At 34.0% G+C, this 12420-nt stretch overlaps 1 protein-coding gene and 1 pseudogene across 1 annotated transcript; one reads left to right on the top strand and one right to left on the bottom strand.

Annotated features, from left to right (window-relative positions):
• Positions 1-4129: 4129 nt before the first annotated feature.
• On the bottom strand, positions 4130-6415 carry LOC120139198 (suppressor protein SRP40-like). Its single transcript, XM_039154510.1, has 5 exons — positions 6219-6415; positions 5505-5857; positions 5358-5400; positions 4288-4737; positions 4130-4253 (listed from the first exon to the last, which is right to left on the bottom strand). Exons 1-4 carry the CDS (start codon positions 6343-6345, stop codon positions 4301-4303), a joined length of 960 nt encoding a protein of 319 aa, XP_039010441.1. The 5' UTR covers positions 6346-6415; the 3' UTR covers positions 4130-4253; positions 4288-4300.
• Positions 6416-8839: 2424 nt separating this feature from the next.
• LOC120139194 lies at positions 8840-12353 on the top strand (annotated as a pseudogene).
• Positions 12354-12420: the final 67 nt, after the last annotated feature.

Here is a 12420-nt window from a genome sequence, read left to right as displayed (position 1 = left end):
CAATATACAAATATCGATAACTACTCTTGTAGTAAAACGATTTCCTTCAAAAGAATTTGAATGGCCACTACAATAAGTGTCAGCACATTTATACAACCTACAATATCATTTCCTACCTATAATATTATAAACATGTATCCATATTTATTTTCTACCTATAATATTATATAATCGGTCCCAAATCCTTCTTGGCTTCTATTCAAAATCCTCAATCCAAACCCAAAAACCCTAATCCCTATTTCCTTCATACGAATGAGAACACTCAATACTCCAAGTATCAGTACATTTATACAACCTATAATATCATTTTCTACTTATAATATTTAATAAAAGTATCGATATTTATATTTTACCTAGAATATCACTTTCTACCTGTAATTGGTCACTAATGCTTCTTTACTTAGAAAACCCCAAACAACACATAAAAACTCTATTTTCGATTACTGTAATAATAAAAAAACTAAGGTTTCAACAACATACTTTTTGAAACGACTGCATCAACAAACAAACAAACTTCGTTTTAGAAACGCCTTCTGAAATGCAGCAACAATTACACTTCGATTTCAAAAACTCGTCCGTGTTCTATCTATTTTCAAAGGAAATTTAGCTATGCCCTTCATATTTTCACCGAATATGTTATTTATATTTAATCGATACAATAACCCAAGTGTCGATACTTTTATGTCAGGTGTCGATACTTTCGATAGGATATTTACCTATTTCTTTAAAAGTATCGATAATTTATTACGCGTACTTATTAAAGTATCGACACTTTCAACATATCCAGTAGCGCTTTACCGGTTTTTTCATTTTGAGACCGGTTTTGTCATATTTTTATCTGTTATATTATTATGGATCGATACATTTGTATAAAGTATCGACACTTTATAGGAGCTATTACTACTTGTCTTTTAAATTCTAAAAGTGTCGATACTTATAATAAAGTATCGGCACTTTCAACATATCCGGTAGCGCTTTACCGGTTTTATCATCGTGGTACCGGTTTTATCATCGTGGTACCGATTTTATACATTTTTATATTGTTATGGATCGATACATTTTTATAAAGTATCGACACTTTATAGGTGCTATTACTGCTTGTCTTTTAAATTCCAAAGGTGTCGATACTTATATTAAAGTATTGACACTTTCAACATATCCGGTAGCGCTTTACCGGTTTGGTCATTTTGAGACCAATTTTGTCATATTTTTACCTGTTATATTGATATGGATCTATACATTTTTTATTTGTATCGACACAAACCGACAAGCTAAGTTTGCCGGTTGCCAATTTTTTTAATATTTATTCATGATTTCCACCTACAACATTATTATCACTCAACATTTCCGTTAGCGCTAAACCGATTTTGTTAAATATCTTTTAATGTATCCGGTCACACCGTATATTAGCCGCATATTAGTCTGCCTTTCCTGAGACAACGCCATGATAAATGTAATCATCTTATTAAAAATTTGACAAAAAGGTATCGGAGGTTTATATATATATTTTAAAAAATGTAACCATTGTATTAATTTTTCTTTGGCCTTTCAACTCAGAAAATAAATCTAATGTGACCATTTAATTAACGTTTTTTTTGTCATTTACCGTTACGATGTTCACGTAACAGTTCAAAGTACCGATGTGGCAGTCAACTGTGGCTGATGTCATAACAGAAGAGCTAAATTATTTTTTTAGTTTTATTCCAGGGCCAAATTATTTTTTTAAGTTTAACAACTTATTTAATTTTTTTTAAAAATAAAAGTTATTTTCGATTTTAAATATAAAATTATCAAAATATTCAAAAATTAAATATAAAAATAAAAATTAAATTATTAAAAAAATTGAATATTGATATTGAAAATACTAAAACTATTATAAATGATTTTTTAATAGAAAGTCGCTAGTTTTATTAAAAATTAAAAATATCCAAAATTACAATGAAAATTTACAAGCATAAATGTAAACCTAAAATATAATTATGGTATTTTCCTATTACCATGGAGACCAAAACTAGCAACTTTGAACACATAAGTATCAAAGAAGGAAAATGTTAAAAAAAACATAACCAAAAAGTTCAAACAAAATAAAGTAATGAACAAATATGACTGCATTGACAAACGAGCCACAAAAGGGTATACAACTATTGAAAGACCATCGATAAATCGCAAATCAGAGTCGAATGACGTGAGAAAACTATAAACGAAAGCAAAACATGTATCTAAATCAATCCAAGGGTCCAAAGTAGGAAAGATCAACATGATAACAAATAAGCCCCATCTTAATCAGTCGTGGTAATATCAAATCAACCTAAGAAAAAATATAAACGAAAACAACGACAAAAAATCGTAAGCTACCAAAAGACAAAGAAAAACGTGCCAGAAAGGTAGAGATAAATGTGTCATAAAGACATAGAACATGCCACAAAGACATAATTATTCTTATTAAAAAATAAAAAAAAAACAAAGAAAGAAGATATCTGACGGGTAACAACCAGCATAAAAACCAGTGCCATCGATCATTAAACAAAATTAAAGAAGAAAATTTTGGATTGATTAATAAAATTGACACAAATTGTAAAGAAAAAAATGAAAGAGAGAGGAAAAGAAAGAAATCGACTATTATAAAAGATTATTTTGAATATATAAAATGATAACTAATAAATTATTTAAAAATTTAAAAAATGTTTTTAAAATGGATACATTATACCTGCTATATACATGTAATACATAAGCATATGATCAACACTTATACAAAAATATTTTTGCTAGATTAATCGACGCTTATAAAATTTAAATAAGTCGGACTTATAAATTTTGGATTAGTCAAAATTTATTATCTTTTGTAGTTATATTTTATGTCAAAATTTATTATCTAATTATCATTTGAATTAGTCGAGTCTTACAAAAAAATGATTAGAAAATATAATATATTTTGACCAATCAAAAAATTATAAGTCTTGACTAATTTAAATTTTATAATTCTCGATTAATCCAGTAAGAATATTTTGTATACGTATTGATAATATGCATATATGTTTATATATGTTATTTATAATACATATTTTTTAAAATTTTTAATAATTGATATGTATTTATCTTATAATTTATATATATTTATTATTTTTAAAAATTATAATATTATACTATTTTTAATATGTATATTCAATTTTTTAGTAATTTAATTTTTATTTTCAGTATTTTATATTTAATTTTTTTAATATTTGAATAATTTTATATTTTTATATTTTTTTTAAAATTAAATAAGCCCTTGAAATTTAAAAAAAATCAATTTGGCCCATGAACAAAATCAAAAAACTAATTTAGCATGTCATTGGCCATATCATCAGCCATAATGAACTGCCATGTCAGAAACGTGGACCACCATATCAGCACAGTGAATTCACACATCATCATTGTAACGGTTACCGGCGGAAAACGTTGGTCAAATGATCAAATTAAGTTTATTTTATGAGTTGGAAGGTCACGTTGAGAAAAAAATAATACGAGAACCACATTAGTTTTTCTTAAAGTACATGGACCTTTGATACCATTTTTGCCTAAAAAATTTTGAACAGCTAGGGAGGGGATTCAAGGCCTAGACCTTTTTTGTTTTGTTTGGTTTATCTTCTTGCTCATGCTGAGAATTAATGGCTCTAACATTTACAGACTTGCGTGCATCATCGTGAATGCTCAAGAACTCCTCCACCATCACAATATTGTTCCTTCCATAATTAACGTTGAGCTTGAGGTAGTCAAAATGACTCGGAACAACCTTCTTGTAATTTTATCAAATGTTGGGGGTTCATTTTATCATCATGCCTTTAAAATTCTATCAATTTGGTTTACTTTTCTTTAACCAAAAATATATCAGTTAAGGTTTGAATATCAACATGATTTTGAACGTGTGTCAAGGAAAATCAAGAAAGAGAATATGCAATGCAAGTTCCCAATGAAGCTAGAATCCAACTCTTAAGAATCATTTGGGTTAAACCCCGAGACGAGCTTCCCATTAGTTCATTGATGTCTGCATAGAAGACTAAGTAATTGCCATATGTTCACAACCCCCAGTTTGGCAACCACTAATTTGATAACAATGCCAAATCAGTTCCACCTATACACCATTTCTTCATTTCGTTAACGTTGTCTGACATGCATTTGGACACGAGTGCTGCAGTATGATTCGCCGATTACATGAAGAAACTTCGAAGAAAAAATTGAGCATCCCCATATCGGAAATATAATGTTTCCGACACCTCCAATCCAAGTAGCATAGAGCTATACAGCTACTTGGTCTAACCACTTAAATAGAGATGACTGAATCACCACCATCATTGCTTTCACTGTCACTACTACTGCTCCCACTCCCGCTCCCACTACCGTTACTCTCACTTCCACTGCTACTGCTTGAGCTCGAGCTATGCTCTTCTTTCTCTTCTTTCTCTTCTGCATTTACTCTAGCTCGAAGAGCTTCAGCTGCACTCTGTCCCACATTTTGTTCTTCATCATCACTTACATCTACATCAGCAATCTCATCATCCATGTCATTGTGATGTGGTTCGTTGATATCAATACTGATACCAGTTGAAACATTTTCAGAAGCATTATCTTCTTTAGCTATCCCCAGACCATCATTATCATCATCGTCATTGACGATATCCACCTGTTCTTCCGATTCATAACTTTTACGATCCGGTGACACAGTTGGTTTATTTGGAATTGACGACTCCTTCCTGGGTTCTGCAATATGAGCAGTCAAAGTAAGAGTTTGCCATGTTTTATGACTATCAAAAAGCAAGTTCTTCAAATACAAAGCGGTTAATAAACATGTAAAAGCTCAGCCCCCGGAGTTTTGACGCTGAGTAAAGATAATTGTCCTTTATTTCAATTCTTAGAATCCTCTATCCCTCCAAAAAGGATTTCGACAATGACGGACCTACCTATTCTTTCGAGAAAGGCACTCAAACATGAAAAACTTCCTAATCTAGCTGGATACCTTATTTCTGACAGAAGAAACTATCACCGGGAATGTTTAATCGACAATGTTAGACTGATAAATGCCACCTTTACTTAGACGTCCCGAAAGTGCCTATTTGTTCAAGAAAGACTATATAGAACTCTGCAAGCCACATTAAACAATAAAAGAAAGAGCAAACTATTCTTTTACTCAATCGTTCAAACACGATATACTTCCTACCCTAGACAAGTACCTTCTTTCAAATAGAAGAAACAATCTCCTTCGATTAGGCTTTCATCAGGACGGTTTAAGTTTGAACCATAATTAAGATAGACCATTAAAATCAAGATGACGAAACTCTAACTTAATTATATTAGATTCTCTTAAGAAAAAAGAACCTCACCTCCACTCTCGAAGTCGGATGTATCAATGTGTCCCACCAGAAGCTGCAAATCACATTGAAAACAAACAAAGAGAAAAGTCAATATATTGTAGCTAAAACAGTAATGGCCCAAAAGATGCATAAAATTGCAGGGTCAAGTAAACTCACAGGCAATGGCGGAACCAGGACTTTGTTGGAAGATTCAGGCTTTAATCCTTTACCAAGTGGAGGTGAATAAGATTCTGCAGAAGGGCCAGCTGAAGCAGCCAAGGATGCTGACTCACCAGGCTGCCGGTTATGCCTCAACCGTTTCACAGCTCGATGTAAACGTTCCAACCGTAACGTCTCACCATCGAAGAACAACACCGCATCGTTATCTTTGTAATCTTCACTGGCACCCTCAAATGTCACCTTGGGTTTCCCAGGCTGGTTGTTTTCAAATTCCACCTTAACTCGATTATCCTTAGACTTGTGGAGTAATCCTGGTTGGTTCTTATCAATGGATGCTGGTTTAAATTCATCTGAAACAGAATCAAACAAAAGATGTAATGCTTCGGATTCTCCAGACACATCCAGAATGGATAGCACTCCAAATGCATAAAAACAACTTGAAAATTTGACCTTTATCTTGATACATAAACCATATCTGACAGATACCGAGTAAAATTTCCTAAATGTATAATTCCTAGCTAATGGGCAAAGTTCTAATCTCGTAAATACCAAATCTGAAATCACAAAGTTGGATATTCAAGGAAGGATATGAAAATCACCGATATTCTAATTCAAAAGGATTAAACTAGGTGGGCTACTAAAAACGAGAAAGGGTTTTAATAGATACCAAACAGAACCCAGAAAAAATTAAGAGCAAAAACGAGAACTTACATCGCAAAGTGCAAAATTTGGAGGAAGGCTGGTGTTGGTCCTTGAAGGATGATCCCAAACTTATATTGTACCAACAATTAGACTTTGGAGCAGTGGCTGGTTCTTCTTTATTGCTGTTATTTGCCATTTTTGGAATTGGAACCCTAGAAGAATTTCTCGAGAAACAAACGGAGACAACGGAAAGAGTCGGGATTTGTCCAATTGGGTCAATGGGGGTACTTTTGTCTTTTTCATTTGCGCGGGCAAAAGGTTTCACTTTTTTTTTTTAATAAAGTCTTCATTGTTTTCCTTCGAAACCCTCTCCATTTTTTTTTTTTTAGAGAAAATAACTTCAGTGATCAAAAATATCTTATAATATACGATTTTAACTAACGTTTTTTGGATTTGCCAAAATGACCAACTAAATCGCAATGCGATCGATAATTCGCAACGCGATCTTCGGTATCGCAAATCAGTTTCCAGATTCGCAACGCGAACTTCGACTATCGCATTGCGATTTACATATTCGCATTGCGATAGTCGAAGTTCGCGTTGCGATTTATTCCAAATTCGTTGCGATAGTCGAAGTTCGCGCTGCGATTTATTCCAAATTCGTTGCGATAGTCCAAGTTCGCGTTGCGATTTATTCCAAATTCGTTGAGATAGTCCAAGTTCGCAACGACGATATTGCATTTGTTTCTTAAGAATTTTCTCTAAAAAGATAGTATTCGCGCGGACGTGTCGAAGACACGTATTACCACAACCACGACCACGACCACGACACAACACGACACGACCCGAGACGAGATGGACGGCGGTGGCGGCGGCGCGCGAGAGTCCCCTTGTTCTCTATCACTCAACAAGGAAGTGGGAAAGCCAAGCCTTAAATACCATTCCCAATAGTGTTTCCAATACTATGTGGGATTGAGCATTACCAACACTTGTTCCCAATACTATGTGGGATTGAGCCTTAAATAGTGATATTATTTTTGAATGTTTTTGCTTAAAATTGCAATAATCGCAATTGATTGTAGATTGACTTTTAATTATGACATATTTAATCGTATAATACTAATGCAATTGGTTGCTGATTCAGTTGTTTTAAGGTGCATGATTGTTAATTGTTTCCTGAATAATCACATTGTATTGGAAACAAGTGTTGGTAATGCTCAATCCCACATAGTATTGGGAATGGTATTTAAAGCTTGGCTTTCCCACTTCCTTGTTGAGTGAAAGAGAACAAGGGGACTCTCGCGCGCCGCCGCCGTCCGTCTCGTCTCGGGTCGTGGTCGTGGTCGTGGTAATACGTGTATTCGACACGTCCGCGCGAATACTATCTTTTTAGAGAAAATTCTTAAGAAACAAATGCAATACCACTAGTCGTTGCGATTTTGGACTATCGCAACGAATTTGGAATAAATCGCAACGCGAACTTCGACTATCGCAATGCGAACTTGGACTATCGCAATGCGAATATGTAAATCGCAATGCGAACTTGGACTATCGCAACGCGAACTTCGACTATCGCAATGCGAACTTGGACTATCGCATGTCCAAGTTCGCGTTGCGAATCTGGAAACTGATTTGCGATACCGGAGATCGCGTTGCGAATTATCGATCGCATTGCGATTTAGTTGGTCATTTTGGCAAATCCAAAAAAAGTTGGTTAAAATCGTATATTATAAGGCATTTTTGGTCAATGAGGTTATTTTCTCTTCTTTTTTTTTATCTCTAATGGCTGCATTTCATCGATAGGCATGAGTTGGGTTTGGGTCAATCAGATTCGACTTGAAAATTTTACATCATTCATCCGATTTGAACTGAAAAATATATACTTTTCACTTGATCTGAACTCGACCCGATTTTTTGAGATAAAATCTGAATCGATTCAACTCAACTCGAAATAATAAAAAAATATTATTTTTATTCAATAAAAACAATGATTTGATTTAAAAAAATAATATATAAAAGGGTATTATTATAATTATTCTTAAATATATAAGGTAAAATTATTTTTTAAGATCAGATATTTTTCACCCTAACTCAAATCCGACCGGACCGAACATCACTTTAAAAAAAACGACATGATCTGACCTAAACCCAAAATTTAAAATAAAAAAGATCCAACCCGATCGAGTCGGAATCCGTCGAGTTCGAGTCTCATGCCCATTCCCTAATGAACCAGTCTGAATCGAATCTCATGCGCTTCCCTAATTTCATCTCAGATACTTACACAGTTTTCCCCATTTCCTTTTTTTTCCCCTTAATAAATCTTTGTTCTTCAATCTTATACGTGATGTTTTGTATGATTTGTTCTTGTTTTCGTATATATCTTTTTCCCAATTTCCTGGGTTTTTTTCTTAATAAAATTTGGCTCCAATTCGAGTTTAGGAAAATATTGAATTGCTTGAGCTTGATTAGATTCTTTTACCAAATAAAAATGAATTTGATCCCTACAATCAGCTTCAAACTCGAGCTGAAAATTTTTATTAATTAAAAATAAACTCAGTTAGGCTCATATGCTGCTCAAGGCCAAGCATGAAGCATTATTGTTATTTCTTTTAAAATGAAAATTCAAACTATTAGATTACATTGCTTAATTCTTCGATTTGTTGATTACAGTTTGTAGGATTATTAAGGGCATGATACATTAGTGCAATTTTACAGTTTCCAAGTCTTTGTAAGTGTTTCTCTTTTTACATTTTCTTTTTCTATTTCTTGTACTCCAACTTTGTCTGCACAACTTGATAGTTTACTTCATGAAAATGCACACTTCACTTTTCCTCGAATTAAACACTAAATAAACACGACTATTAAACTTTAATAAAACCTTGCATGCAGTTGATATTTTAATCTTATTACTAGTTGTTGAATTTCAGGAATTTCGGAGCTTTGGCGGGGAGTAGACCATTTAATTTGAGATCAAATCTTCGTCCAGGTGTTCGGTTAAGTTTGTTAGAATGGAAAATGATAATTGTAGCTTGATGGATGCAAGCAGTTAATCTAGAGGTGCCTTGGTAGTTTTCGAAGGATTGGATCGTAGTGGGAAAACTTCGCAATGTGGGAGACTGCTTTCATATTTGGAGGGATTAGGGTATCCGGTTGAGTTATGGGGATTCCCCGACAGAAACACGAGCGTTGGGCAGATGATATCAGCATATCTGAGTAATAAATCGCATCTGGATGACCACACAATCCATCTACTTTTCAGTGCAAATCGGTGGGAGAAGAGGTTCGTTTTCACATTTATGCATTGCATTATATTCTGCTTTAGAAAAATGTTTACATGTAGGAAATGCATGTACCATATGCTCTATGATTGTTTTCTAGTTCTTGACAGATATCTCATACACTTGACGTTTCTTGAAGTACCATGTCTGGCACATTTTGAACATGAATATGGGAATATCACTCTTCAAGGAAGATACCTGTGTCAGATTCTTATCCATATCACACACTTTTTATCAGCATGTTGTGCAATCTTTGAAGTTTATTGATGTTCGGTTTGATTCCTTTCATTAGAACTTCTGTTAGCCATATTGGTCGGAGAGAACAATCCTTTAAGTTGCACTGACCCATCTCCACATGCTCATATTTTGGTCTTCTTCTAGGATATGCAATACTGCATTTTTTTTCAACAAGTTCTGCTATCTTTGAAGATTTAGCCTCTGGTTTAATCATTTTTGTTGGAACTTTTATTTTTTGCTATTATTGTGAAAGGATGATACTTTTACCAACACTTCTCAGACTTTGCTTCATATGTTTATCTTCTCGGATCTTCATTTGCCTTATTTTCACAGCAGATATATGTTGGGCTTAGGTGTCAGAGTCGGATATAGCAATTTCTTAACAAATAGAATCGGCGCAACAAAGCTTAAAGTCCTACACTTTTTAGGTTAATATGAAGAAAAAAAAAACTACACCAAAACATGGGTTTTGGGTAATCCATTGACTATGTTCACGTGTTTTTGTTTGGTTGCACTGCAAGAATGACAGGTGGGCTGATATTTGCACGAGTCGGCAAAGTAACACTATCGGAATAGAGTTCCCTGACTAAGCTGATCTTTGAATGTTTATCAGATGAAATTATCAAAACTTCTAGGCTTTTAAGCAAGTAGGACAAATTCTGATGTCATATTTTGGTGATAGATACAAGGAAATATGATACACAGTATATGCATATGAACCACTCAAATATTCCTCCCAATGAATCTGATATCTGCGTATGCACACTTCTGATATTAGTTTGCAGCATAACACAAGCTCGTAAATCTACTATCATTTGCAGATCAATAATGGAATCGAAACTAAAAGCTGGAACCTCCCTTATAGCAGACCGTTACTCTTATTCTGGGGTTGCTTTCTCATCTGCTAAAGAACTTGATTTCGAATGGTGTAAGGTATACGCACACTGACAAAAGAGCTAGCATATACTCTGTATTAAGGTATTTCCTAGCTTGGCTATCAATAATAAAATAAGGTATTTTATTACAGGCACCAGAAATTGGACTAATAGCTCCTGATCTGGTATTGTACCTCGACATACCGCCTGAGGTTAGTCATGCATGCAACCACTTATGTTAAAACTAGTGAATTGGATTGGTTATATATTAAGCAACCATTTCTGGTTTTCAACCCGAAGTTTTTTTAGAAAAAAATATTTCAGATTTGAGATTTTGGTTGGGTTATTATAATGTTGATTATTCACTCTTACACACTCCCTGAAGTTTGCTATGTAATGGGACTAATATTACATTACTCTTGACTTCTCAATTTTCCTGAAATACCAGTGTTCAGCATCCATGTACAACATATACTCGGACACGAGTATGGTGATTTGATCTTATAAGGATCCTCCCAATACATAATAATCTTGAAAAAAACTGAACAAAACTGTGTTGGACACAAACCTATGTCCTCCATTTGCATTTAAGTTCGAGTAATATAGGACAAATATTTTATTTTCCATTTGTTCATGCCGTGGAATATTTCATCGTTTGATAATTGGAGGCTTCTTTTTGTTGTTTACACTGCCAGCTGCTCAAAATAATCTGATTACAATAGATCTCCGGCTTCAACAATTATTTACAGTACTCCATCTTCCCCCACCTAAACCTATATGTATAAAAGTGCCCTTTTCCCATGAAATTAACGATCCAAATATAATTTCATTGGAAACTTCTGTCCTTAGTTCATTAACAAAGGGTAATTTAAAGATTGATTTCTCTGTAAAAGGTCGACTGTATAGCCGGGTGTTAATGAAACAAGATAAAGCTCAATAAAAGTTATGGAAAGAGCCAATGCAGTTTGCATTACACATTGTAGTGAACATCTTATTTCGTCCTTAGGTTGGTGATCTTGAACTTCATGTTTTTTCGCACGTTAATTGATTAAAGTTCATATACATACCATACCTTCAGGAGAACATACATATGTGCATATATGTAATACGAAATTATTAAATTTCATTTTTATCAGAAAGCTGCGGAAAGAGGAGGATATGGTGGAGAGCAGCTCGAGTTTCAGAAGAAAGTTGCCCAACACTATAAGCTTCTTGAAGATTCTTCTTGGAAGGTAATAGTTTGTTTCATCTTATGCCATATAGTAATAGCAACAAGATGCATGGCCTCATCATGGTTGGTTTTGATTTGTGAATTTTTTTTCTGGTTTGAATGCTGGTAAACTTTAGTCATGGTCGCTCTGAAGTGAACTACTGGGTTTGTTTTGGAGTTATGACGCATAGTATTAAATATTACACCTGGATTTTGTGATGGTGCACATGTAGGGGGGAAAAGCTACAGCTTGTGTAATCAAACTTCTTCCCTCCATTTTATTGCTTCCATTTTTGTGGTGGTTAGTGTAAAAACTTTCGGCCTTAGATGCATGATTAAACCTATGTTACTCGGATTTCGGTTATCCAAGTGGATGAATATTATCAGCCTTGTGTTTGTAATTTCTTGTTACCCTTGCAGATTATAGACACATCCCAGTCCTTGGAAGATGTGGAAAAACAGGTGAAGGAGACGGTATCGGAATATGTCATGAGTTGCCAGAAAGGAAAGCCACTTTCGTCCCTCTGGTCTTACTAATTTATCTATTTCTTTTCCCTATTCAAAGATGCAAGACTTGTGTTTGACATAGGACTTCATACTGATGTGGAAGTAAATGACCTATGGTTGGTTGGTTGTTGAAAATTGTCATATGTATTACTCTGTTTATTATG

The sequence above is a fragment of the Hibiscus syriacus genome, unplaced genomic scaffold (genome assembly GCF_006381635.1).
Source record: "Hibiscus syriacus cultivar Baekdansim isolate YM2019G1 unplaced genomic scaffold, ASM638163v2 tig00110730_pilon, whole genome shotgun sequence".
NCBI lineage: Eukaryota > Viridiplantae > Streptophyta > Magnoliopsida > Malvales > Malvaceae > Hibiscus > Hibiscus syriacus.
This window is presented reverse-complemented; position numbering and strand designations above follow the sequence as displayed.

Coding starts and splice junctions, on each gene's coding strand:
- LOC120139198 (XM_039154510.1), bottom strand. CDS start 6,345: ATGGCAAATAACAGCAATAAAGAAGAACCAGCCACTGCTCCAAAGTCT. Junction 5,858..6,218: donor CAAATTTTGCACTTTGCGAT/GTAAGTTCTCGT, acceptor ATTCTGTTTCAG/ATGAATTTAAACCAGCATCC. Junction 5,401..5,504: donor TCCTGGTTCCGCCATTGCCT/GTGAGTTTACTT, acceptor TGTGATTTGCAG/CTTCTGGTGGGACACATTGA.